The 25,989-nt window shown below is 48.3% G+C and overlaps 2 protein-coding genes across 2 annotated transcripts; one reads left to right on the plus strand and one right to left on the minus strand.

Moving 5' to 3' along the window:
• Positions 1-11,033: 11,033 nt before the first annotated feature.
• Positions 11,034-12,173, plus strand: LOC119199030 (trace amine-associated receptor 13c-like). Its single transcript, XM_037456695.2, has 2 exons — positions 11,034-11,206; positions 11,366-12,173. The coding sequence occupies exons 1-2, from the start codon at positions 11,034-11,036 to the stop codon at positions 12,171-12,173; spliced, it is 981 nt and encodes a 326-aa protein (XP_037312592.2).
• A 440-nt stretch (positions 12,174-12,613) lies between these two features.
• Positions 12,614-25,378, minus strand: stk17a (serine/threonine kinase 17a). Its single transcript, XM_037456692.2, has 7 exons — positions 24,945-25,378; positions 19,474-19,686; positions 16,436-16,583; positions 16,078-16,204; positions 15,949-15,997; positions 15,368-15,547; positions 12,614-15,260 (listed from the first exon to the last, which is right to left on the minus strand). The coding sequence occupies exons 1-7, from the start codon at positions 25,118-25,120 to the stop codon at positions 14,849-14,851; spliced, it is 1,305 nt and encodes a 434-aa protein (XP_037312589.2). The 5' UTR covers positions 25,121-25,378; the 3' UTR covers positions 12,614-14,848.
• Between the last annotated feature and the right edge of the window lie 611 nt (positions 25,379-25,989).

Below are 25,989 nucleotides of genomic sequence, written 5' to 3' on the forward strand. Positions count from 1 at the left end.
ATATTGACCCTGATATCTGGATGCACAGAGATACTATGCAGCAGACACATTTCTTGTTAAATATTGACGTTAGCAAAATAATGTAGCCAAACTTATTTTTTTTAAAGATTATAAAATTAAATTTACTTACAATTATATTAATTATTTATTCATCATACAAGCATACTCATGGTTATGATACCATGAGTATGCTTGCTGTACATTTAGTTAAATTGAGTGTAGTTTTCACTGTACAACCCAAATAATATATATTTATATTTGTGGTAATATAATTCACCAAGTTGTAGCTTTGTTTGGGTTTCTTCCGTTTTGTGTCGCTTACACTTGTGAGGTCTCAACCCCAGCGTGACGGCAGGAGGCCGCAAGGGGGAGCCGAAGGACACATAGTACAAGCACCTTTTCTCCCGGTGTGAATTCTCGCAGCTTGGCCCCTCTGTTGTACAGCCGTTGTTGTCGTTCCTGGGCCTGTGTCAATACGGCTGGTGCGAGGGCAAGGGAGGACTCAGATGCAGAGTAATGAGAAAAATAAAAAGACTTTAATTGTCGAAACTCAAAATCAAAATCGCTCCAACCAAAAAGGGGAGGAAGGAGGAGAAAACAAAACAGACAAAAACAGGGACCTGGATTTGAAAACACAAAACAGACTTGACTTGACTTACTTGACAAGAACGTTGACATGAAGACAATGACGCGACAAAGGACAACTGGCACGCAGGGCTTAAATACACAAGGGAGGTGCAGGTGATTGGACACAGGTGGAAACACTCAGGCAATCACGGGACAAGGCAGGAAGTGAAGTTACCCAGGAACACAAGTGAGAACACAAAATGAGACAGAGCAGAACCAAACCGTGACAGCCTGGAGCAAATTCTCCCGTGACATCCTCCCCAGTGTGTGGAGCTTTGCTCGCAGGTCCAGGACGTACTGGTCCTGTTTTTTCCGGGGCTTGGACCTTCCTCCCAGCTTTCTTTAATAAGGTCCAGCACCCCTCTTGGTGACCTGCCAAACAGAAGCTCAAAGGGAGAAAATCCCGTGGAGGTCTGGGGGACCTCCCGGACTGCAAACAGAGGGTCGAGCCATTTGTCCCAATTACGTTCATCGTCGCTAATAAATTTACGAATCATGGACTTCAGCGTCCTATTCATCCGCTCCACCAACCCGTCGGACTGAGGGTGGTACACGCTTGTGCGGACGGACTTAATGCCCAGTAACCCGTAAAGTTCTCCCAGTGTGCGCGACATGAACGAGGGGCCCTGGTCTGTTAGAATCTCTTTTGGGATTCCAACCCGGGAGATGACCTGAAACAGAGCCTGCGCGACGCTCTTTGCAGAGATATTGCGCAATGGCACTGCCTCCAGATACCGGGTTGCGTAATCCATGAGGACTAACACAAAGCGGTATTCGCGTGCGCTCCGGTGAAATGGCCCGATGAGGTCCATGCCAATGCGCTCGTACGGAACCTCTACCAACAGTAGCGGCCGCAGCGGGGCACGTGGTATGGCTGGTGAATTAACCAATTGACACTCCGGGCAGGAGACACACCAGCGGCGCTCGTCCGCCCGGATGCCTGGCCAATAAAATTGGGCCATTATCCAGTCTAGTGTTTTCCCGTATCCCATGTGACCCGCCATCGGATTATAGTGAGCCGCCTGGAAAATCATTTCCCGGCGGCTTTTCGGCACCAGCAACTGTCTGTTTTCCTCCCCCGTCCGAGTGTCACGACTCACTCTATACAGTCTGTCCCTAATCAACGAAAAGTGCGGATACGACTGTGCTGCGTCAGGGCGCACCAGTTGACCATCAATTCTTATCACTTGGTCATAGGCTGAGCGTAGAGTATCGTCCCGAGACTGCTCGAGTGGAAAATCTTCCATGGAGCGGAACTCGGGAACCGCCGGAGTCTCCCCGGGAGGCTCCGCCAGTTCCCCCTCTCCCCCGGCGGCGTCGGTCGACCTCGCGTCACCGCTGAGCACAGCACACATACCGCATGTCCCGGTCGTGAACGCACCCCTGCAACCTGCCCCAGTAGCTTGTTAAATCCCTCCCAATCCGTTCCCAAAATTACGGGGTGCGTCAGGTGGGAGCTAACCGCGACCTTCAGCCTATACTTTTTTCCCCTGAATCTAAGTTTGACGGACACTATGGGATACTAGTGAATGTCCCCGTGCACACACCTGATTCTCACCCGCGACGCTTCAACCAATGCCCCAGGCCGAACCAGGCTCTGATGTATCATGGACTGCGAACAGCCCGAATTTACCATTGCCTGGCGTGTACCCCCCCTGGATTCTTACCGGAACGCGGTAAGTCGCTCCCGGGCCGGGGGAGGGTGCTGGAGCGCCGGCAACCCGGATCACCTGCCCCACCTCCATCAGCGGACAATCCCTCCGGAGATGTCCGGGCGGCCCGCACCGCCAACATTCCTGCCCTGGCGCTTGAGAAACCCCCTGTGGGTCGGGAAGAGCGGCAGTGCTTGCTAGGGTCGGCGGGTCGCGAGCCCGGGGGAGCGGTGCCCGCCGGGGGTCTGGCGGGGGCCGCACCGCTGCTGGTTGCTGGTGGTGTTCGATGCTCCGGGGCGTGGCTGCTGGTCTGGTCGAGGGCGGCGGGTCTCCTCGGCCAGCTGGGATGCATCACCAGGTGGTCCTCTGCCAGGGTGACTGCCGCTTCCAGCGTCGGTGGGCGGTGGTACCGGACCTACGTTTCCATTCGGGCTGGGAGCCCCGTCGTAAATTGCTCCAGTACCACCTTCTCCACGACGGCGTGTGCCCCCCCGGTCTCGTTCGGCTGTAGCCACCTGTCCGCTGCGTCCTTTAGCCGCTGCCCGTATGCGAACGGTTTATCCTCCAGCCCCAACCGGGCCTCCCGGAATCGCCGCAGGTGGTCCTCGGGCAGCAGCCCCAGCCTGTCCACCACGGCCTTCCGCACGACTGCGTAGTCTCGCCGGGCCGCCGGGGGGAGCCCCATGGCCGCCGTCTGCGCCTCGCCGGTCAGAAGGGGCACCAGCCTGACCGGCCACTCTTCCGCCGGCCAGCCGCATGCCTCCGCCGTCGCCTCGAAGGCCTCCAGGAAGGACTGGACATCGTCTTCTGCCGTCAGGCGGTGGAGGGTCAGCCCGGCCAGAGCTGTGGGACTGGGTGCTGGGAGGGTGGTCGCCGGTCGCGCCGCAAGCTGTTCCAGTGCCTGGGCCTGCCTCCCCACCTGGGTCTGGAGTGCCCTCAGGAACTGGCGGTTTGCCTCCGCCTGCTCGCGCTGGATGGCAGCCAGCTCGCTGATTATCTGGCCCAGCGCCATGATTGGCTGGGCCGGAATTCCCTGTCGTCGCAGAGGGCAGGCTTGGCTCCCACAAAGTTCATCCCAGGATCCGACCACAATTTCCTCGGGTGTCCTCTCGGTGCCGTCAAGCTTTGGTAGGCTAGCAGGAAGCCTTCAGCCGACGGGTCACTGACTAGGTCTGTGTGCATAGCTCTGGACGCCATGCAACAGAAGATAATTCCCCACACCTTGAGTTTCACTTTCTTACCTCATCCTTCACTTCATAAGGTCCAAATAAGTCCACCGTTGTGTACTCAAATGGATTGGCTCGTGTAATTCGCTCCGATGGAAGGTCACTCATGATCTGTTGGCACCTTCGGGCCTTAAGTCTCCTGCATATCACACAGTTATCAACAATCTTCTGAGCTACTTTCCGGCCTCTCACCACCCATGCTTTAGTTCTCATCTGGAGAAGTGTGCCTGCAATTTCTTCATGATTTGCCTTGTGGGCTTCTTGAGCCAGAAGAGTGGATACCCATGAGGTACAGGGCAGGACTGGTACTGCAGTTTTTTCTTTATTAAAGATTTGGAATCTTCCTCCACAAAGCAATAGTCCAGTGTTTTCCTCCCTGACCACAGCAAGCTTGCTGAGTGTGGTGTCTGGCAAGACTACCTCCATTTGAGCCGCAAGGAAGAGATCCGTGAGCGCATCCTCACACTCCACATTGATAAGTGTGTCTTCCTTGACTCTGGACTTGATCTCAAGAGTTGAAAGAATCTCCTTCCTCTTTGGCTTGCTTCTGGTTGAGGTCTTGGCCAGCATTTCTTTCCACTTTGTGGCATCTCTCCACACCCAGGCAATAACTCTTATTAACCTGGTTAAACAGCTGAACTTACTGATGTTAAGTTTTTTCCTCACTGAAGAACCAGAAGGTGGCCTCCGGACTTGGATTTGGTGTCCTTTTTCACTAGAGTTGCTTTGCAGGTCGTCCTTGTTTTGGTTTGACGGTGGGGGCATTGCAGTGCCAAGTGGAGCATGTTGCTTTTTCCCCACCTGCGCTCGGGTCAGTGCTGCTGTAAAACATTTCCTTTGGAGCCTGTTTATACCTTCTTTAGCATCCGCAGCAACGTCTTTGGCTGACTTTGTCGGCCACTCTTCCGCAGGTTGTTTCAGAAACTCTGGCCCATTCTGCCACACAGAGTTTTCTTTGAGGTCTTCTGGCGTTGCTCCTCTTGTAACGAGGTCAGCAATGTTTTGTTCACCTGGAATCAATCTCCAATCTTCAACTGATGTGGACTTTTGGATCTCTCCCACTCTGTTCGCAAAAAAGGTTTGGTACCCATAACTGTCCCTTTGGATGCCCCCCAGTACGGTTTGATTGTCCAGCAGATGGAGCCAACGTTTGACTTGTATCCGACTGCTTTTCAATGTATTTTCCGAGTCTTGCTGCAAACACAGCACCACAGACCTCAGCCTTCACTGCTTCTCCCTTTTGGTCAATTGGTGTGAGCTTGGCTTTGGACTCAACGAGCCGGACCAGAATGCCTTGCTCGGTCTCCCACCTGAAGTTCCATCTATGTGGTAATGCACTTATTGTACGTCGCTTTGGATTAAAGCGTCAGCTAAATGACATGTAATGTAAAGTATGCAACAGCTCTATAGCTCTGGTCGCTACCATCCGAGAACGTTATTCCCCAGGTTCTCCAATCCTTCTGACTGGTGTGAGGCTTCTATGGAAGGTAATTTGGTTGAGGCGTGTGTATTCCTCAAACAGGTGGATGGCTTCTTCCCTGAGTCTTTCAGACAGAGGTGTGTCCCACGTGTCTCGTAGTAGATTCTTGCCTCCGGTTTCTTAAAATGCTTTCCTGACCAGAATGGCTCCTTTCTGTTTGGCAGGTGTTGCAAGGCCTATTGGATCATATAAACTAGCTACTTGGCTAAGCAGTTGTCTTCTAGTCAATGGGTTTGGAGTTTTTCCGAGATTTCAACCGATTCTCATCTTTTTTTTTGAGAAGTTTATCGAGGTCGTGAGGTATAGTCTGTCGGGTTCGACCAGGTAACCAACTCCAAGGGCTTTGTTGTTTCCTTCCCTCATTTGGTTGGGGAGAATGAAGACTTCCTCCAACGATGCTGGACGTCTGCCTCCCACTTTGGCCTGATCGGACCCATGGCTTTAGGAAGAATCCACCTGCTTTCAGAATTTCTTGGACTTTTTCGGTAGTTCTGTCTAGCTTTTCCAGGTCATTGTGGGATGTCAGAATGTCGTCCACATAGGAATCCTCCTCAAGGACTCGCCGTTCCTCTTCCAGATGAGTGAACATGGGCAGCCTTGCCGTCTCTCTCATGGCCAGTTGTGCGATGCATCCTGCTGGTCGATCGCCCATGTTGACCCTGGTGATGGCGAATTCTTCAATCTCTTCATCTTCACAGTTTCTCCAGAGAAATCTATGGAGGTGCATCTCCAGGTTTTCGAGCCACACAGAATTGTACATCTTTTTGATGTCGCCGAGGGCAGCATGGACTCCTCTCCTGAACCTTAGTAGCACTGCTCGAATGGGATTAAGCACATCAGGCCATTTCAGGAGAAGGTCATTCATGCTGATTCCTCTAAACTCCTGGCTGCTGTTGCATACCAGTCGGACAGGTGTTGTTACAGAGTTCGGGTTTGGCGCCACCAAGTGACTGATGTACCATACTGGTCCTTTCCAGTCAGCAATGGTCTCTCTAGTGAGTTTCTTCGCTGCCCTCCTTTCCACCATCTCATGGACTTGAGTTGAGTATGCTGTACGCCACTCTGGTTCTTTCTTGAGCCGTTTCTCCGTCCTCAGAAACGTGGCTTCCACTGCGCTTCTGTTGTTGGGCAGGGAACTTGGATATTCAATCCACGGGGATTTTGCATCCCAGTGAGGCTCTCGACTATGCGCATCTGACTTCACATAGCTGAGGCCTTGCCTGATCATCTCAAGCTCTCTTTCCTTGCTCAGAGTCATGTCATTGCCTCCTTGCTGACAGTTACCACACCGGCATCCTCCACACATGGGTTCGCAAGCCGCACCAATGCCGTCCCACTTCCACCAGTCCAAGAATTCCCTGCCAATAACAGTGTCTTTCGTTTCAGCTCTGGATTCTTGCATCAAGGCCATTTCTTGGTACTTCACCGCTGTGATCCTCATTGATTGTGCAAAGTGAGTCTCTGAATTGTGCAGTGCCATACCCACTACTTCACAGAGGTCTGGATGTGCTCCGCCAACGGTCTTTCCCAAGGGGCCTTCCCACAGGACGAGATCTCCTACTACTTTTATTCTCTGTGGAGCAAGTCTTCCTTCACGGTGGCTTATGAGAAGCTCAACATGTTCTGGTCTCAGGGAAGAACTTCTTGAGTTGCTGTGCTTTGATTACTCTGTGAACATCTGCAATTTCATCCAACCCATAACAGATCAACTCATGAGCTCTATCCGTGCCTCTAGGTGTCTTGGGTTGACCATGAACGCCAGCCAGTCCCTCTTCATATTATCTGGGAGCTTGCTCTCTATGGATCTGATCACAAGGGGATTATATATGGCTCCTGTGCTTTGGAGCTCCGTGAGGTCATTCAGGGCTTTTTCCACAGCCTGAATTAGGTCAATTACCTTCCTTGGCTGGTGTGACTTTAAGGGAGGAATCCTCTCTAGGTCCTCAATTACCTCCAAAAGCAATTGTTTGCTTGTTTCCATACCTGTTTTGAAGTACTCTAAAAATGTCTTCAGCACTGTTGACAGTCTCAGGTCTCTACATATCCTCTCTTCCACACTGTCAAGGAGTTGGAACTTCTTCACTTCCACCGATCCAGTCGGCTGTCCCTGCTTTTGCAGACTTTCCCAATCTCTCTGCCATCTATGGAAATTTCTCCTAATACCAGTGAACCTGGGTAGACAGGTTGGCTTTATTCTCACCACTGGTTGTGGAACTGCTGTTGGTTGAAGCTGCTGGTCTGGACCTCTTCTTTCCTCTTCTGCAATTCTTTGTGCGGTGAGGAATTCTGGCCTCAAGGTTGCTCCCGAATATTCACAGGTCTTTTAATCTGCCCTTCAGGTCTGCTGTCTGATCATGTGGGATCCATTTTTCCCAGTCTTTCAGGCTTACAGTTGTATTATGGAGCAGCCTCCTCGCTCTCTCCAGCTGTAGTTCATAGCCGTCCCGATTGATAGCAGTGATGGGGCTTGCTTGGCCACAGGCTTTTTCCGCTTCCTCGATTGCAAAGTCCACCTCTTTACCAGAGGTTAGTTTGGACTGCCTCACGGACATTCCCCAGTCTCATGTTGCATTCTTCCATTGTCCTTTCAAGCTCAGCTTGCTGGTGCTCGTTGAGCTTGACTTCTTCATCCTCTTCAGTTCCTGCTTCAGCCAGTAGTCTATCCCTGTAGTCTTCATTAGTATCGCTCACATGCCTTGCCAAGGATCGGAGTTTGCTGAACTCTTCTAGAAGTTCATGTTTAATCATACTATCTGAAGCTTTGTTCAGGTAGTTTGCTTGCTTAGTGAAAGCAGATTTAGCTAAGGTTCACTCTTGCTTTAGTTGCTTGACCGTTTTCCCAAGAGTTTCCTTTGCCATAGTGAAAACGTTTCCAGTCAATTCTTCCTTTGCATCGACAGCTTAACTTCAGGCCTTTGATCCTTGTTCTTGCTGCCACGCAACTGTCGAGTTTCGTCTGATTTTACGGACTGACCACGGCTCTGCCCAAACTCGAAAAGAGCTTTCTTTCCGGTGGATGCAAAGGACAACTCGAGAACTGTTGAGTGTTGATTTTTTATTTTTTAAGGGTGGTTTGGTGGATCTGACAGAACAGTGCAGAGCAGGTTGATAACCTTTCAAACACAAAGCAAAACCCATGAATTAGTCAACTGTATTTCGATAATCACTTTAAGGTAATAATAAATAAATGCGGCTACAAACTCAAATCAAACCGAATAATTCAGATAAACCTAGAATATGTCTCCATTATTTAATTCAAACAACACATTTCATTAAGTAAAGTAAAGCATGAACAAACAATAAATCATACTGTCCTACCAGTTGCGTCTTTGGGAGATCAGGAGCTGTAGTCACAATGTCCTTTTCCTCAGTGAGAGGGCCATCTAAGCTCTCCACAAACATTTCATGCCATGCGGTTCCTGTATGCAGGCACTTCCTGTGGGTGGAATCCCCATTAGTCGCATCGTCGCCCCCTGCGGTCTGGGAGCGCTCCGACTGTCCAGAGTGAACATGGGCTTTGAGCACTCCGTGCGGCCTCCTGGTCAAGGGTGACGCAACAAACACCATAAACCAATGACCTTTCATCTGTTACACTCGGCACAAATGCCCCTTGATCTTGGAGTTTCCCTCGCTCAAGAAAAAAACACCCCGACATTGACTGGTGTTCAGGGAGGATTATAAAGTGGGGAGAGATGGTGTCCTTGATTTGGCTCCAGCTCCTGCCCACACAGACTTAAAGATCAACCTTCCTGACATGACCTCCATTTCCAGTTACTACTACAATCTCAAGGAAGTGTTTAGAAGGAATAAGGCCACCTCCCTAGCACCCCACTGACCATACGACTGCCCCATTGACCTTACCTCGGGGGCACCGATTCCAAAGGGGAGACTCTCTTCTGAGAAAGTAGCCATGACCAAATACATTGAGGCTTCATTGAAAGCAGGACACATACGTCCCTCATCGTCCCCAAGCAGGAGCAGGGTTCTTTTGTGGGGAAAAATGATGGTTCCCTGAGACCCTGTATTGACTATAGACCATTCAATTACATTACGACTTTAATACTCCTTCCAGCCATTACGAGTACCTCCTGGTGCCATTCGGCCTAACCAATGATCCGGCGGTATTTTAGGCATTTATAAACAAGATTTGAGAGTTTGTGATCCAGTTTGTAGTGATCTATCTGGATGAGTGCCTGCTGGAAAACCGGCTTTATGTCAAAGCAAAAAAGAGTGAATTTCATGCCAAGGTAAGACATGGTAAACTGAAAGCGGGTAAAAATCAAAGCCCACTGGGCCTGACGCGGATTTAGCCGCTTCGCCCCTTTCAGGTACTCCAGGTTACGGTGATAAGTCAGTATCACAGGCCTTTTTCCGCGTTTACGTAGAGCCGGTTGGCCTGCAGACGCTGGAGCACTCAACGCACCTGCTGGACGTGTTCCTCCATACTGTGGGAATATATGAGCAGACTGTCAATGTACACGATGGGAAAACGATTTATCATATCATGAAAGAGTTCATTCATAAATACTTGGAACACTGCAGGGGCGTTGGGGAGCCCGTAGGGCATCACCAGATACTCAAAATGTCCCCTTTCCGTCAGGAACGCCGTTTTCCATTTTTCGCCCTCCTGGATGCGCATCAAGTTGTACGCACTACAGAGGTCGAGTTTTGTGTATACGCAGCTCAATTGCACAGTCGATGTTTCTGCGGCTTTTTGTTTTCTGAATACCTATGCAACTCGTAGCAGGAGGGCACTGCCTGGATCATTGGAGCCATGGCTGCCTCAACCGAAGTCGCTCGGCAGGTGACGTTCAGACATCTGGACAAACACTCAAGGCAGCAGGTGTGTAACTCCCCTTGTCGCCACACAATCACAGGGTCGTGGAGCACCAGCTACGGGTGTCCTAGGATCAGGGAGAGGACACGATGAGGAAACTTATGTCCTCCTCGTGCAATGTTCCGGCCCGTAGAGTGATGTCCTCTGTCTGGTGCGTAATCCTTCCGGTGCCCAGGGGTTGTCCATCCAGTGCGTTGATTCGGAGTGGGGGGCACACCGGGATGAGGGACACAGATAAACAGTGAGCTAAGGTCCATAAAATTCCCTGCCGCCCGAGTCCACCAATCCACGCGCCTCCTGCTTCATTTTCCCCACGGACAAAACAATAGGTAGGGTTAGCTGCCACCGATACATGTTTAAAACTGGAGACATTCCTACCTTGGCAGGGGTGTAGGTCCAGCCGTCCTTCTGACGGGGAGGTCGGAAACGGAAGTTACGGAGATGTACAGCTTCGCCACAGTACAAACACAACTGCTCCCGGATCCTCCTCATCCTCTCCGCTGGAGTCAGGGGTAGGCGCCATAACTGCATCGGCTCCGGTCCTGCGTCGGAGAGAGGAGGTGTTACCGGGGAGGTGGACTCAGATATAAACCGGGTACGCTGCGATTGTCGGGACTCGAGGAGGTGTCCCACGCTGATGGACACCCGGATGTAGTCGCCGAGCTTGGTGATGTCCCCTCGGCACGCTAGTTTGGTCTGGAGTTAGGGATGGAAACCACGACATCCTTAAAATTTGCTTGGAAGTGTTGCTCGGACAGAAGTTCTGGGGGTCCGGCTGACCAGGGGGCCATTTCCCAATCGAGGGCTCTTCCGGTTAACAGGGAGATAGCCTGTCAAGAATGTACAGATTCAGTGATAAGAAAAAAATACTAATCTAGTGTTTTGACATTGGTATACTTTACGTTGTTGTTGTCTTTATGGCAATAGTAATGTCTATCTAATTTTGAACATATTATGTGTGTATAAGTATATGCATTGAACTTATAATAGTGCATTTCATTAAAAAAACATTACACATGATCAGAATACTGGGTCAAAGGTCAACATCAAAACACATCATAGTCATCTCCAGCGGGAAGGAGGATGAACACAAAAACAACAGCAGAGGTGATGAGGTAGGAGGGGTGGACCCAAAGAAAAGAGACAAATCAGTTGTAAGACAAGAATCTTTGGCCAGTCAGCTGAAGCTGTTCTGTAGCTTCTCTCTGATGATGGGAACCTTGGTTGGAACTGAACTTTGCTTCCCACAACTCATCAACACCTCCTGCAGAAAGCAAATTCGTCCTCACTTAGAAGAAATGTTGATTTGCATTTTGTTGTCCTCCATCTCTCTGCTCATTGTAGCTCTCAACCTTCTGGTCATCATCTCCATCTCCCACTTCAAGTTGTAATATTTATTTCATATATTTGTGTTTCTGGTAGATTCAATCACAAATATTTAGATTTTGCTTATTCATTTTTTCTTGTATTGTGTATTAATATCAATATAATAATATATAATAATAAAATATTGATAGAAATATCAATATTTGTTTCCTTCTAGGCAGCTCCACACCCCCACCAACCTCCTTCTCCTCTCTCTGGCTGTTTCTGATTTCTTCGTCGGCCTCTTCGTGATCTTTCAAATAATGATGATGATAGACGGCTGCTGGTTGCTCGGTGATCTCATGTGTTCTCTTTGGTTGATTTTATCATCCATTATTTTCTCATCCTCATTTGGAACCATGGTGCTTATATCAGTGGATCGATATGTGGCTATTTGTTATCCTCTGCATTACTTCACCAAAGTCAAACCAAAAAGAGTTCAAGTCTGTGTTTGTCTGTGTTGGCTATGTGCTGCTTCATTTAACTGCATTATTCTGAAGAATAACTTGCAACATCCAGGAAGGTATAACTCTTGCATAGGAGAGTGTGTTATTGACATTGACTATATCGCTAATCTTTTTGATCTAATTGTTTCATTCCTTTTTCCCATTACTGTTATTGTCATTCTATATGTTAGAATATTTGGGGTGGCTGTGCATCAGGCTCGTGCCATGCGGTCTCACATTGCAGTTGTGACAATGAAAGTAACCCCTAAAAAGTCTGAAATGAAAGCAGCCATGAATCTTGGCATTGTTGTAGTTGTGTTTCTGATATGCCTTTTCCCATATTACTGTTTTATTCTAACGTCCCAAAGCAATGTGTACGCAGCTTCATCTGTACTCATTGTGATATGGTTGTTACATTTTAACTCCCTTCTCAACCCTCTGATCTATGCCATTCTTTACCCCTGGTTCAGAAAGTCAATTAAGGTCATTTTTACACTTCAGATACTGCAACCTGGTTCCAGTCGGACCAGCATTCTTTAAAAAACACGCTGCATGGGTCTACTCTTTTTTCTCAGGTCATTGGGCAGACCTACAATAACCTGGTTAAGTTGAATTGTACAACACTTTCCCCTTGTTACCCTTCTGCTTGTATCCTTTATTATTATTATTATTAAAATGGAGTAGATTAAAACAAGGTTAGTGCTCATATGTATGGACCATCTCATACCAATCAAACACGATTTATCAGTAAAAGTGGTAAACCTGCTTTACTCTAAAAATCATTTTAAAACACTTTTGCCCACTTTAGGCCTCTCAAATCAGGCTCAATGTTGATCTTGGATTGTATTTTGTTTTGAGAGGTAAAAGTCATCTATGTACTTTGTACTTTTGTAATAAAATCTCGGTGATGGTCCCCCAGAGATCATTGTCTTAGTAAAAGCAGTGAAAAGCAGGCTGATCAAACTCTCTCCACAAACCTCTGAAATGTTTATTTACAGTACAGGACATACATGTATGAATCTGATTAGATTTTTGTTGCTTCATAAACCACAGATGGTCTGGAAGTTGAGTGCTTGGAGTCACGTACAGTTTCTAATGAGGACAAAACCATGAGAGGATTAATGGAACATTACTGTTAAATAAACCTTGTAAAAACAGAGAAGAATGTTTGCATCATATACACAGGATAATAAAACTCAGACATCTGCAATATTACACAGAAATAACTCAAATAAAAAAAACACGAGCTAAAATTTGACAAATTCTTTCTTCAAGCATGGCACCAAATACAGAATGAGATGAAATAAAAACAGGCTTGAGTAAAGACGAGTTTTTTCCGGTCAAAGAGCAGCACTACAGACGGACACACTCCTGTATTCCCAAATCAGGAAACAAGAGGTAAGGGGAGTAAACACTTGTTGCTGTTTCTCACCCAATCCTCACTAAGCTCTGTCTATGTTACTGAGGGACATGTCCTTCCCCCAATGCTCACAGAGGTGACACCAGATGAATTGATGTGGGATCGAGCTTCAGCCTGGTAAGGAAAGGCTCTTTGACCCCTGACCTGACACAGACCTCAGGTACAAAATGTTTGGTTGGGAATTCTTCACTAAACAACTGTTCATATCAGCAGCACGACACATCTTTTTCAATAAAGGGTTGGATAGTTTATACAGGCCGCTAGCAGGACCCGGTCTACCAGGACCCGGTCTACCAGGACCCGGTTTACCAGGACCCTGTCTACCAGGACCCTGTTGACCGGAAGCAGATTGTGACACTGTTTGAGGTAAAGCGTTGTACATTATTTCCTTCAAGTGAACAACTGAGTGAATGGCAGTTCCATCTGGCAATAATAGAATAACTAGGACTTTTATTGAGAAAGGTAAGAACGGAAGGAGAGGATCTAGTCTTCTGTCAGGGCCTCCGTGTTCTTGTAAACTTGGATAAACATTCAAAATTAGCAAAGTGATTGTCTGATTTTATTTGCAGTGCAAAAGCTCAGAAACATCTTGTTCTAAAACTACCACCTAATATTCACGTGTTGTGTGTCCTCAGTGGTCATACCTCACGTCACTGAGCTCACAGGTAGAAACATCCTCTAAATTAAGATGATTAAGACACTTCAAACCATCTATCACTGCTACCGGTACTACTTGTACTTTTTTTTACTTTAGAACTAAATGTTCTTGCTGGAACCATTTACAGCTCCTCAGTTTGTACAAACACTTTTTAGGTAGTTGGTAAAGATTGGTACCTTGAACCATGTATGAGAGGTACCACCTTTTTCAAATGTCAAGTCAAGAACCCTCTCCGTATGTAACCAGAACCCTCACAACTTGGGCTGTGCTGCTTTGCTGAAGGAACTCCAGGGAGAGTGAGACAACCGGACTTGGAGCTTGGCTTATTTGCATAAACTACTTGACGTTTTCTTAACTTGAGTATTTTAGCATTGGGAAATGCATTCTATTGTACCGGCTAAATGTAAGACACAACTGTACAGTTTGTGTCTAAAATAACAGCATTCAAGGAATGAATCAAACCTGTGTGTGCTTAATTTAAGTGGAGAAAAAACAGGCTATTTCTTAACCCTTTAAATCTATATAGTGCAGTAACGTGGTATCAGACCAGCTGTCTAAGAGAGAGCGTCTCTTGTTGACTAACTGAGAAGTCATGATAAGACATTTTGAGTGGTTTTGCCGGAGCTTTTCCAAAATTACAACTTAGATATACAGTATAGCCCAAATGTTTATTTATTGTTCTGAAAGAATATTTAGGTCCATTTAGTAGCTGTTCTGGAGCCTCGTCCAAAGGTGGTTACCAAAGTACCACCTGTCCTTAGACACTTAGATGTCATGAAGTTGCAGTTGTCTCCCACTCGTGGGCTGAGTAAGCTCGAGTGATATGATGGAAAGTTCCAGAAGAAGAACCAAATGGGCCTTGTGTCAACCTTATTGTCCAGGTCAAAAACAAAATCAGCGTTCAAAAGAGTTTTGTTTCCATCTATTTGTGTGTTGATGCTTTGCATAGCGACACTATGAGGCCTGTGAAGTGGGAGGATGTTAAGGAAAGTGATGCATTATGGGAGAAAACCTGTATAGAAAGAAATACTTTCACCTGTTAAAACAAAGATACACAAAATAAAGGTACTCAAATGGTATTCTAATAGAGGGGAATTCGTATAACCAGGTGGTTTATCCCTGTTACCATGACAACAGTCAACAGATGAACTCTCCATGGACCTCCTGCAGCGCACCGAAAGGCTCCTCGAACTTGAAGCGCTTGGAGATTGCCTTCTGCTCAGCGGCCAGGGCGTCCTTTTCCGAGGGGGCGAGGGAGGAAGAGGAAGAGGAGGAGGGGGAGGAGGAGGACTGGCGGCACTGACTCAGCATGTAGGCGGCCACCACCACCAGCTCCTCTGACACGGGGCTCCCCTCTTCCTCCACCTCCTCCTCTACCTTGGCCACGGTGGTGCCACAGGGAAGGTGAGGGCTTGTGGTGGAGGTACTGTCGCTGCTGGGGGCCTCCTGGTCCTCCACTGGGGGGGTGTCCTCAGCCGTCAGGGGGTCCCGAGGCTCTGAGAACTGAAGCCAAGGGTGCTTGAGACACTGCTCGGCCGTGGCCCGATCCCTGCACACACACACACACACACACACATCCATCACTTTGAGGGGACACGTTAACACACAATGCCTGTTCCAAAAACACAAGCAGAGCGGTGCTGCTGGGGGACGGACCGTGGCTGCTTGAGGAGCAGCGTCTGTATGAAGGACACGGCGCTGCGGTCCAGCTGCTGCAGCTCCTCCTCGCTGTAGCTCACGTTGAGCTGGGAGATGTTGAGGAAGGTCTCCTGCTTGTTCTCCCCCAGGAACGGAGAGATTCCCGTCAGCATGACGTAGGCCAGCACGCCGGCACTCCTAGAGAGGAGGAGGACACCACATCTATAACGCATAAGTCATTATTGGTACGTCGACCTCAGTCGGAAACAATACTACAAACAGATTGTATGAAAACTAAGTCAAATATAATCAGGTGTTTTGTACTTTAGAGAGTTACACTTCTGGCTTTTTTGAATCACAATATTTAATGCTGAAAAAGCAAAGCTCAATATGAGCAGCCAGTAGAAGCTGAGCTGCACTGTAAGTCAATAAACCTTCTAAATTAATAAAACTATTGTTATGCTGCCATGAAAATAGATCCATGTTTGTCTTTCGCAGAATGGTTTTTGATTCCTTGTGGCTGTAAACACGGAGATGGGCTGTGCTTTGTACTAGCACCACTGGGGGGCGCTATAAGGCAGACAGAAAGGTCCTCTTACCACATGTCTGTTGCTGTGCTTATGGGCTCATAGTTTAGAACCTCCGGAGCTGGAAGCCAGGACACAAACACACCAGTTAGCCTTAGAGAAGGAAACGTGTGCACGAAGGCCTGAAGGGACGCGACTCACCGACGTACTCCGGAGTTCCCATGATCTCCCTGAGCTCCCGGTGGCTGCTCACCACCCTCGACAGACCAAAGTCCACGATCTTGATTTCCCCCAGAGGAGAGCTGCTGGTCAGCAGGATGTTTTGAGGCTGACGGCAGGAAGTACGTACAGATATCACGCTGGGTCGACCTAGTTGTAGCTCATGTGTTTTTAGATTTATTCAATTATATTCCCCTCCAGCACCACATGGGTTTGGAAAAGAGATGGCCAGATGTTTTGCTCTGTGTACAGAACACACAGAGAAGTGAAAGCCACCTCTGGGATGAGCCACTGCAAGAAGACCTGGACATGAAACGCAAACAGAGCCCTGTCCACTGACCTTCAGGTCCAGGTGGACCACATTGTTCTGGTGGAGGAAGGACACCCCCTCCAGGATCTGCCTCATGAGCCTCTTCACGTCCTCCTCGCTGAAGACCTCATCTTTGTCGTCTGACACACACTGGTTGAAGATCTCCCCTCCAGCAGCACTGCACACACACACACACACACACACACACACACACACACACACACACAGACATTGTTAATAGAGTCCATCCAATCTCTTTGAACGTGTACCGTGTAGAAACCTTGACCCACGCAGGGTTTGCTCGTGTCCATCCCGTCCCGGCTGCAGCAGATGGACCAGTCACTAGTTAGAGACTTGGCTGTGGGAGGACCGCCGAGCACCAGAAGGGAACCCAAACACAGTCGGACCTCCTCATCCAGAACCATTAGGGGCCGACGCAATTAGAGCAGGCGCATGACGGGACAGAAAAAGACAGCAGCGCAGTCAGGAATAGATGCGGCATCCCCCCCGGGGGTTACTGAATTAGGCGTCAGCTCAGAGGAGCACTGAGAGGGATTTTTGGGTCTTTTCAAGGTCAAAAGAGAAAGTTTTCAATCCAACAGGAGAGAATAACAACACTGGAGGTAAGACCTGATGCAAGGACCCCCCTGGGGCCCCCATGAACATGATGGTGGTTTATAACTCTGATGTTGTGCCTTCCGTTTAGCTTTGTGAGGGTCTGTCCAGTCCGGTGGAAAAGGGTTCGCCATGAAGCCCAAACGATGAGAACAAAGAGGTGAGAGCACCTCCTTTTTCTGCTGGCCTCCTTTGTCAGATTCACATCCAAGATGGTGCCGGAAGTACTTTGGGACCAACTCCAGTAAACGACCATCATTTGAGACGACGAATGAGGGGTCCCAGAGGGAAATGTTCTCACTTGGAGATCCTGGTGCACGGTTCTTAGAACTCACGGATCCGATCGGCACAGAAAAAGCGAGCAAATATAGCTTTCAGATCCCATTTCTTATAATTAGAGCGAGTGAAAGAGGTCATAATGCATCTCTAACATCACTTCACATGAAAATAAATGCTTTAAACAAAAGGTTTTTTTCCACTACGAGATGAAACGTCATGGCGAGGCCAAATATTCACATAAGTGATCAGAGCCAGAAAGCAGCGTAATGGGGCTCTTTTAGCCATTAGCGCTGCTGCTAACGTTGCTAGCTCTCCTCACGCACGCTTTAGCACTGGTTGTAACATTCAGGGACCAGTGACTTGAAGAATATACACGTGACCTGATAACATGAGAGCTTCATTTCACACAGTGATGGATTAATCCACAGGGGGTTGGTGGTGGGGGGGGGGGTCTGTACGGATTACTGGTCCCAGTGGTCCCTTACAATGCCAGTAGGAGAAGATTCATATCTCGGTAATTGGGCATTTCATGTAAAACAGGAGACGGACCATTTACCTCCTGGTAGGAATGGGGGGGGGGGGGGGGGTGAGTACTTTTACATTCATTGAGTTGGAGCCTTGCTGTGTATGTTAGACAAGTGACTTAAACTTTGCTTGCCTCATCTCAATGCTACTACTGGTAACCCCGTGTGTGTAATGTCACATTGGCATGAGTCCCTTTGGTCAAGGTGTGTGTTCTGAATGTGAGAGGGACTCAACAGGTGTAAACATGAGACGTTGTGTTGTTGTTGATCACTTGGTGAACCGAACAGAATTCCTTTGTATGCAGTGAGAGTAGAATGTGTGCGTCCACACTAAAGACAAACATCAGTAAATCTGTTCTTAACCCAACGGTGACTTGGACCTGAAAGGATTCAGTGAAAAACTTAAACCAGAAACTTGCCTCATTTTTGGGGGGGAAATCATAGGGAATACAGTATTTTATTCAATGTTTTTGTTCAATGAAGGAAGAAAGTTCTACTCACACATGGATGAAGGCAAAGATGTCTGCTTATAAATGTTGTTTTGTCATATTAGTTGAATACAGTTAATTTACCCCAATGTTTAAAGTTCATTCCCGTTAATCCGTGGAAAGTTTCCAACTTTGGAACAAATTTTCCAACCCTGGGTGTCGTTGTGTGTTATTGTTGCTCAGTCTGTGTGTACCCGTGTGTGTCCTTGACAGGGAGCACTATCCTCACTCTGGGGAGCAGTTAATTCCGGGATTATCCTTTTTATGAACAAAGGATGGGATTGGGATTATGGGCTGAGGGGGGTCTTCCTACCGGGAAAGATTGCATTGTGGGGCATGTGCTGGTGACAGGAAACGATCCCGTCTGCCCCCCAGTGTCTGTCCTCACCCTGAACGGATCAGATCCTTCACAGACGAGTAGAGTAGAGACGTCTAAAGCCATCAGAACACACCTACACTACATAGCATGTGTCCTACTCATAAAACACACTTTCAACTGCCTCCCTGTCTCTATCTGTATGTGTGTGTGTGTGTGTGTGTGTGTGTGTGTGTGTGTGTGCTGCTTTGTGACTGCAGCGAGGGACGCAGACAGAATCCAATATGGCATGTGGGGGGGAGATGAGGACAGAGACAGAGAGAGACTTTCTTCATCAGGCCGGCAACCAATGAACTGCACACACACCTACACACACACCTATACACACACCTACACACACCTATACACACACCTACACACACACACGCTGTGGGAACCAGGTCAATGGACCAGGCATTGAGGCCGGATGAGATCAACAACAACTGGTTCAGCTACTGTAGTCAACACCATGTAGGACCCGTGTGTGTGTGTGTGTGTGTACGGACAAAGGGACACAGGCGAGGCCTCTGTTTGAATAGCTTGGGTTTGCTGGAGCGTTGCAGCCTGGAGCTGTACAGGACTAAAAGGCTGAGCACAGACAAACCACAGCTTTCGAATATTTTAATACGAGCTTCTCATTTTTGGGCAGCCTCTTGCCTTCCTTGTTAGATTACTGAATAAGACCAGTTCCAGCTGTTTTCACTGTTTCACCTGGAGTCATATAAGACATCTCTCCATAGTTGTGTTGATGTTAGAAATGGAATCAGTTAACCTCGTTAGCGTCCACAATCACGTGTTGATACTCACAACTCCAGAACCAGCACCATCTCAGAAGGCATCTCGTAGACCTGGTGCAGGTTGACCACCCGAGGACTGGCTGTGGCCAGCTCCAGCACTGCGATCTCATGGATGATCTCCATGCGGCAGTCTTGGCCCTTCCGTCTCTTCCTCATGAACTTTGCAGCGTACTCGAGGCCTGAGCATTTCTCCACACACTTCCTGACCACAGCGAACTTCCCCCTGGAAGAGAAGAAGGCCATGATCCTGATGGAGCCTCTGGAATGGTTTTATATGTGGGACCTTCATCGTTAGGAAATAACCATTTGATCCCGACTGACACAGAACAACAGAAAAAAGAGACTGTCCTTTTACTGATGGTTCACGCATTCATTTATAAATTACATGACATCACATGTCATTTAGCTGACGCTTTTATCCAAAGCGAAGTACAATAAGTGCATTTCAAACATAGAGATACAAACTCAGAAGAACAAGTAACAAGAAAGTACATTTTTCATCAAATAAGCAGTTTAAAAACATGTTATAGAAAAGTGCCATTATGCCAAGTACAATTTAAGTGCTACGGTTTGTTGAATCCCACAATGCAACGCTGTGCGTTCTGCAGACGGGGAATGAGTGACTCTACGTGCAGAGATCTGGAAGAGTTTCCCAGTAAAAGACAACCTGGACCTTCTGAATCCATGCAAGCTCATCACTGCTTCCTGGTGAAGTTAAATGAGCTCACAAATAAATGATCAGCTGATTTACAGACATTACTTCTCCACTGGTGTCCCCTGAGTGATCCAGACGTGCTTTGCTTTACAGCCTCATGCTCTCTCTGGTAAAACCATTCTCTGCTAAAGGTGGTGGATTCGTTGTAAGAGAACGAGGTTCTAGAAGTAGACTGAAGGCTTCTGAAACCCGGCGTCACACACATCACTAAGTGGATTGATCTGGCACTGCCAGCACCACCGCCTGGCCTGACCCAGTTTTATTCTGGGCTGCAGGGTGTCCTCGGGTGGGCACACGGATCTGTGCGTGCACATGGGCACGCTGCCCAGGGGAAATCCTCTGAAATGCAGCTGCTGATTGAGATGACAAGCCCACATTGTGACCCCCCCCCGCTGGCTAACGCTGGTCCAATAATCAGCACGGTGCCTGGTTGGACCTGACCGATCCCGCACTGGACCAGCTTTCCCTTCCCCTTCTGAAGGCAGAAAAACATACATTGTTCCTTAGTGATTTGTATATATAATATATATATATAGTAGTATACAGTGTTCTTCATCTACTCGTAATAAAGGGTCACAAGTAGAGCCAAGCTGTAAAAATTAGAACCACCTGAAGGACAAACCTTCATTGTTCACTCTTAGTGTACGACAGTAAGATTAAACTTATGTATAAGACTCAATTCATTAAGTTATTATTATTATAATTTCGAATCTTATTAACATAATGTAGTTTGCTAATGACCAGAACACTAGTGTAGAGCATCATTCCAGTCCTCCCCACATGTAGAACCCCAGGTTGACCCCCGGCTACGGGGCGTCTCAAGCAGTGGTTCTAGTTGGGAGCTTTGTGATATCAGGAATAATCCCCATGAATCTTTAATAAAGCCCAGCTTGAGTCAGGCTTCGGCCTCAGGGGCCCCATGTGAGAGTCACGGGGGCCGCAGCACACAACATGACTGAGCTAGTGAGGCTCTCTTATGTACCATCTGTGGGCCAAGGGCCCCCTCACTACAACCTCTGTCTGTCTATGGGGGGTCCACAGGCAGCCAGTCAGTGGTTCCATGCTTGGACAGAATTTGTGAGCAAATGACTGGTTCTCATAGAGCATAACTTCCATGAATCAACATTCTGACTCATTAGTACCTTTCAGTACGATATTCTATTGGCATATACAGAACGTGGACATGCTTAAATGTGCACACGGTGCAGAACTATATTATAACATTATATATCGTTTATTTTAGAGTACGTTATTGTGTTAACTGCCTTTCAGTGGAAACGGATCAAGAGGTTTCTAAAAAGCCACTAAAGTGAGGCTGCATGTGCAGACAGCTGATCAGATTTCTACCCAATTTCAAAAACACCATGAGTTATGGTAGAAGTGGGGGGGGGACCTTTCCCAGAGTACTGATGGGTGATTACATTGAGGAGAGAGAGGGGCGAAGAGAGACTGCTGCAGGCCGTATTGGATCGTCCAACACAGCCAGTGTCCTCCGACCTCACAAATGGATTTTTCCATTCAACTTTTTGCCACAAATCAATGTGTCTACACTGTCTGATCTGCTGTCCTGGGGCAGATCAGTCATCTCCCTGACAGCGTGCATGTTTGTCAGGGCGGCCATCTTTGGAAACCATGCGGGGCCTCAGCAGCCTCAGCACATTTCAAAAGCCGGCCACCCCTTTGTGTGTGTGTGTGTGTGTGTGTGATGGCATGGTCCCCGCTGGTGTGAAGAAGCAGTTACTGGTTGTCAGGGCCTTGTTAATAAAGCAGAATGTATCCATCAGCCTGAATCTTGTGATGGACTATGTCATCGTCCTGTGTGGTGTCTCCCACCACCACGTGTGAACTGTCAGACGGGTCTGTGGTCAGCTGCTGGAAGGCATTTAAGATTTCAACTGGCCCCGGCCCAAAGACTCCCACCGGACATCATCAGAATCCCCCCCATGCTGTGCAGGGACGGATGGTGATGGGAGGAGACCAACGGAGATGCAGGTCTACAGGGAGAGGCATGGACCCTAGGGCTGAAAATAATAAGCCCAAAACGTCTATTCCTAACCGCTGATGTGTGGAAAACTTCACTGGCTCACGGAAAGATGGTTAGGAAAGTCATTTAGTGATGCGTCACTATGATGCGTCACTATTTAAATACAACTATAATTTGGGGACGGAATGATCTCCTTTCCTTCCATAAAGGAGGCTCCAGTGGTTCCTATGCTAAAGGAGCTAAGTGGGGAAGCATTGAAACCTTTCCTCAGCATTAGAGAATTTAAACAGCTCTTATCATGGCGCCACTTACACTACTTCCGGGTCCTTTCACTCGGTGAGGAACCTTCCTAAGAAGAAAGGAGTAAATGTCCATCCATCCGATGTCTTTACCAGAACCCTTTATGGCCTCAATCGCTAATTTCAATACTTTGTTTAGTAAACCATGGTCCATTTAGAGTATGCTTTTCTGAATATGGCGTCTCTGCATCCCAAATATGGTCAATTTGTACATGGTGACGGCCTCAATAAAGACGGCAAGGGAAAAAATATCCCCAACAGCAAGGTAATTGTCATAAAAAATAACATTAGTGACACTTATTGGATCCTGTTAGATGACCCTATAAAGAGCTCCACCAGCACCATATGGGCCCATAAGAGAGTGGCCACTAAGAGCCTCATGGAAACAGCTTTGGGTCTTAACCATATGGAATTCCATGGCTGCTTCTGCATTGTGGTGGTCTCCAAAGGAGCTTGGCTGTGGCCATCTGGGACTCCCACCGCACAGACCTACTGCAGGGTATTAACTTAAATCGACCCCCCCCCCGCACACTTCCTCAGCCCACTTCAACTCCTAAATGTGGAAAAGTATCCAGATAGTGGGGGTCAAGCGGCACCAACATTCTACCCTTTTCTGTCAATTCAGTTCTTTGTTCGAATGTCTAAACATTCCCCTGTTACTGTGTCTCCAATGCAAAGACTTTAATGAGACACCTCAACAGAAGGAGATTTGGTTCAGTTGGTAGAAGTAAGAAGACATTTTTTTATAAAATCAGTGCATTAAATGTGAGCGGGTAAAACTGCCCTCTCAGTCCTGGAGCTGTTAAAAAGAAGCCCTTATTGAAACGTGGTTAATATCTGGTTTCACAGATGTCGAATCATAGATGTGTTGCAGCAGCCCTGCACATCTCCAGTCTGTCACTGGGAGAGCCAGCACCACTCTGTGGGTTTATTAAAGAGCCCTCTTAGAAACATGTGATTGGAACAGCTTTGTCTTTGATGCTCGGAGGGAGGGGCACCATGCGCATGTTCAGACCCAGGTCCGTCCCTCTCTGGACGTCCAGTCCAAACGTGCCAGTGGTCAGCCAGCACCCCCGTGCACACACACACACACACACACACGCTCAGAACGCGGCGGCTGCAGGAGGAATGTTCTGCACCCTTCGGCCAGGATCGCGCTCACGTGGAAACACTCACCGCCCTCACATTTGAAATGAAAACCACTCAATGAGTGTGTACATCGGGGCGAGGGCCAGTGGTGTAAGAACGGCTCGTCCATTAGCGCGCTGATTATCACCAGAACAACGGGTCACACGACACCTCGTTATGGACGCGTGTGACTCTGTTCAGACTCAAAGCAACAAGCAGCTCATCCACTGTGTCAGCAACCATTTAAACGTCTGCTTCTTGAGGATTGGCAGTTTTTTGGAGCTCCACAGTAAGTCCTATTCCACACGTTGGTTGCCATCAGTGGCAAACACCTTTAAACATCTATACATCTGCAGGAGACGTGGAGCAACAAACCTTCATGTCAAAGAGAGGAATGAAGACGCTGCGTTTGACCCAAGGTCACCTTGGCGATCAGCTGATCCGCAATCACACTGGTACCACAGATCAATGTGGCCTTTCATGTTCTGTGGCGGCTAATCTCCGTCACAACGTCACGCCATGCGACGCAAAGTCACCCACACACACACACCCACACACCCTATGTTGTGGCCTTGCGCCTCATATTACAGGATGTTGCCAGCTGAAATAACTTTGGTAGTAACGTCTAAACTCAGCTCTCATCTCTGAAACTGTACCTGAGTCAACACACACACACGCAGACGCACACACACACACACACACACACACACACTGTTAGCCTCATTAAAAAGCTGATGGAGAACCAATTCAAGTGGACTTAAGTGCTAAGGTCATTAGTGGGGGTAAAAGCATGTTCTAATCAACTTGGGATCGGCCTTGTGCCTCTGGGGGGGGGGGGGGGGGGCTGTTATCTGCGAGATCAGTGTGGAGGCAGCTGGGGGGGGGGGGGGGGGGGTCGATGGGGGCACCTCCTTTAATCACCCACTCTGAACCAATCCTGTGAAACATTAGTTGATCCCAAGAGTCCCTGCTAGAGGCAGGATTTGACTGTGATGGTGATGATAACTTTATTCACAACGAGGCGTTCAATGGCACTCGTTCAAAGCAGTATCCTCTACTGAGGAGGCTTTGGAATCCAAATCAAAGTCAGCAGGACCGTGTTTTGGGAATCCTCATTTTGAGGTCGATGATGTGGTGATGTGTCGCCATGACAACATACTCTGTGCGTCTACGATGTCGATATTGAGGAGATTCTCTATGTGGAAATGTTTTATAAATGTTTATTTGAGTTTGATTATATACATATATATTCACACACATCAAAAAGTGGCTTAGACAGCATGATGATTCATGGGGTTTGGTTTCCAAACAACATTTATATATATTGTTTGGAATCATGACAGGTGTGCCCTTACCTTCCCAGCTCCTTGCCGGGGATCACGGTGTAGTGGTCGGTGAACGGCTCCTTGCTGATGCTGGTCCGGATCTCGGACAACAAGCCGCAGGGGGCGCGGCTCGGTTCGGCGGCCAGGCTGTGATCCAAGCGGGTCCGACTTCTCGGGTCTCCGGCTCGCGGACTTTCGGGGATCATGGCGTCGTTTAGGGGTTCGTTCAGTGGGTCAGTCGGTGGGGACCCGAACGTACAAACAGCAGTGCACCGGCGGGACGGCGAGCGACAACTTCAGGGAAGCCTTCAGGAGAGTGTCACCGGACGGCGGTAGGACTTCAAATCTCCGAGGTGGTTCAACCTTCCTCTGCCCGGTACTCAGCGGTCCTCTGCCCGGTCATTAGCGGTTCTCTGTCCGGTCCTCAGCGGTCCTGTGCCTAGTTATCGGTTCTCTGCCCGGTCCTCAGCCTGGTTATCGGTTCTCTGCCCGGTCCTCAGCGGTCCTGTGCCTGGTTATCGGTTCTCTGTCCGGTCCTCAGCGGTCCTGTGCCTGGTTATCGGTTCTCTGTCCGGTCCTGTGCCTGGTTATCGGTTCTCTGTCCGGTCCTCAGCGGTCCTGTGCCTGGTTATCGGTTCTCTGTCCGGTCCTCAGCCTGGTTATCGGTTCTCTGTCCGGTCCTGTGCCTGGTTATCGGTTCTCTGTCCGGTCCTGTGCCTGGTTATCGGTTCTCTGCCCGGTCCTCAGCGGTCCTCTGCCCGGTCATTAGCGGTTCTCTGTCCGGTCCTCAGCGGTCCTCTGCCTGGTTATCGGTTCTCTGCCCGGTCCTCAGCGGTCCTGTGGCTGATTGTCAGCGGCTCACTGGCCGCTCAGTCGCTCAGGTGCTGCGCTACTGGTAACCATGGGAGCTCGTTGTGATTGACAGACGGGCTGACCAATGGGGTGGACCTTAGTGCTCTGAGCTGCGTTATATGGCAACAGGATGTGAAAACTATGGAGAAATGTTCAATACTGAGTAGAAATATAAAATAGTGAACTAATTGTAAGAAGCTTCAACATCTCTTTTAATATTAAA

This window comes from Pungitius pungitius, chromosome 19 (assembly GCF_949316345.1).
Source record: "Pungitius pungitius chromosome 19, fPunPun2.1, whole genome shotgun sequence".
Taxonomy (NCBI): domain Eukaryota; kingdom Metazoa; phylum Chordata; class Actinopteri; order Perciformes; family Gasterosteidae; genus Pungitius; species Pungitius pungitius.

Bases quoted from the DNA above. Each gene is read 5' to 3' on its own strand.
- LOC119199030 (XM_037456695.2), top strand. From the start codon at position 11,034: ATGGGAACCTTGGTTGGAACTGAACTTTGCTTCCCACAACTCATCAAC. The intron at 11,207-11,365 runs GTTGTAATATTT...GTTTCCTTCTAG, and splicing joins ATCTCCATCTCCCACTTCAA to GCAGCTCCACACCCCCACCA.
- stk17a (XM_037456692.2), bottom strand. From the start codon at position 25,120: ATGATCCCCGAAAGTCCGCGAGCCGGAGACCCGAGAAGTCGGACCCGC. The intron at 15,998-16,077 runs GTGAGTCGCGTC...CCTGGCTTCCAG, and splicing joins GGGAACTCCGGAGTACGTCG to CTCCGGAGGTTCTAAACTAT. The intron at 15,261-15,367 runs GTCCGTCCCCCA...GTGTGTGTGCAG, and splicing joins CTGCTCCTCAAGCAGCCACG to GGATCGGGCCACGGCCGAGC.